General features: G+C 49.3%; 1 protein-coding gene across 1 annotated transcript; it reads left to right on the top strand.

Moving 5' to 3' along the window:
• Nucleotides 1–1,072: 1,072 nt before the first annotated feature.
• On the top strand, nt 1,073–1,994 carry PPTG_15484 (hypothetical protein; the record flags this gene model as incomplete). Its single annotated transcript, XM_008913696.1, has 3 exons — nt 1,073–1,192; nt 1,712–1,747; nt 1,818–1,994. 3 exons carry the CDS (start codon nt 1,073–1,075, stop codon nt 1,992–1,994), a joined length of 333 nt encoding a protein of 110 aa, XP_008911944.1.
• Between the last annotated feature and the right edge of the window lie 18 nt (nt 1,995–2,012).

Here is a 2,012-nt window from a genome sequence, read left to right as displayed (position 1 = left end):
AAGCCCAAATAACATTTGGACTTCGTTTCAAATATTATTGAGCCTTTTTGTTCTGAAATCTGCGTCACATCGCGGTGCTAAGGAGGTACAATTCATATCATAGCGATTCCCCTGTTATTTCATAGATTACCGCACTACCTTTCCTGCTACTACTTTCACCACACACCCCAACGCTAATATAAAAAACACAATAATATATCTTCTCGCGACAAGGGAGGCAATACAGTTGCTCTAAGTGTACTATCCGTTTAAATAACATCTAGCTACGTGAGGTTTCTTGCTAGAAGTGCCAACAATGAAAAGAGACGTACGCTGTGTTTTGCAGGCACAGCCTTCACCGTAGATCTGTATGTAGCAGAGATTATTGTCGGAACTGTGTGGCAAAGTGCTTTTCGAGAAATGAGAAGATGGAACATGATGGATGGCCACTATTCTGGATTAGTGATATGTTCAACCTGGATTGATGGATTGAGTTGTAAGGGCGTTGCGATGAAGTTCGATATGACGCCGCCGACTCACTGCGGTGTCTGGATTACGTGGATCGCGGCAGGACGAGGGAGATCAGGCGAACCCGAGACCTTGTACTGCTAAGCCGAAGTCGATGATATCAGAGGATGAACTTTGAAGAACCCGGGCTTGGGCGACCAGTCCGAGGTTGTGGAACTGGATCTTATAGATTTAAAGTCGAATATCACAGGTCTCGGAGCCTCGGGTATACGCGGGCGGACTCTTCGGATATCGAGTGGTGGGGGCCAGATTGCGGCGATCTGCATGGGGAAGATAGTGAAGAAAACCTGTGAAAGTTGGATCAAGACAAATCCTGCCTCAACATGCTCTAGGTGGCAAAGATCGTCAGGATCTGGTGTGGATGTGTCCTGATCCGGAAAGATTTACTACTACCTAGCCGTGAGACCGCGGATCTCGAACAGTGACGCCATATTAGGAGCGATCTACGTGCGGAAGTTCATGCTGAAGACCTGTGGAAGTTGGATCAAGATGGATCCTGCCTCGGTGTACCCTGAGTGACCAAGATCGTCAGGACCCAGAGTACATATGTCATGATCTGGGTTATATGCGGCATGATCTGGAGAAATCCGCTTCGATCCAGCCATCAGCCGAGGCCTACGCTGCCGATCAACCAATACCCGGTGCTGAGGACAGCTTGACGATGAAGATCAACAAGGGAGAGCAGGTACACAGCTGAATATAAAGGATTTAGTAATTGTGATCGTAGAGACAGTGTTGTATTGGCCCTAACTATAAATCAGACTCGAATTTGCATTGTGTTACACAAGTGCCATACTGCCCTCTAGATCCGGAACGACATTGACCGCATTGGGCTCAGCGATGGCCGGGAGTCGCAGGTCTAGTGTTGGTTGCGATACCTGGCTAAAGTATTGGCCAAATCGCACCACCTAGTAAAAGGAGGTTAACCGGTTTTACTCCTCGGCCGGGTGTACCTATTGACAAGATCCCGCTTTAGAGAGTGGCAAGCACGACAAAGAGGAAACTCCAGGAAACACGCCCACAAGGCTACCTACGGTCAAGGTCGCAGGTCAAGACCGCCAGATCCAGCAAGCTCAAAGTACTCCCTTGGGATCTGGACCCTACATTGGACGCAGAGTGAAGAAGTTCCACTACTATTCCACCCAATCCCCATCTCGCCAAGACATTCAAGCTTCACTCACTTGAACCTCTCTGCCGTTACCAGAGGAGCAAGATCCTGCCCTTCCGAAGTGTGCACAAGGTTAACAAGTCCAGCCGATCACGGATCCTCTGCCCCTCCATTCGTCGGTGTCTGGATACTGGTGGGGAAGTCGGATCCAGCAATCTCGCAGATTTTGCGGATCCCGCTACACCGCAATGGTGCGCGTGCCGGACCTTCTGCTTACTCCAGATATCACCGCGAGAAAAAAGAAGAGGTTCAAATGAAGATTGAACCGGGGGAATCAAACGTTGACGGACATCGGATCGATGTCAACGCCGCTGATTGAAGCAAGATCCGTGGATCG

The sequence above is a fragment of the Phytophthora parasitica genome (assembly GCF_000247585.1).
Source record: "Phytophthora parasitica INRA-310 unplaced genomic scaffold supercont2.55, whole genome shotgun sequence".
Taxonomy (NCBI): Eukaryota; Oomycota; class Peronosporomycetes; order Peronosporales; family Peronosporaceae; genus Phytophthora; species Phytophthora nicotianae.
The sequence above is the reverse complement of the archived record's forward strand: the minus strand, read 5'-3'. Positions and strand labels throughout refer to the sequence as shown.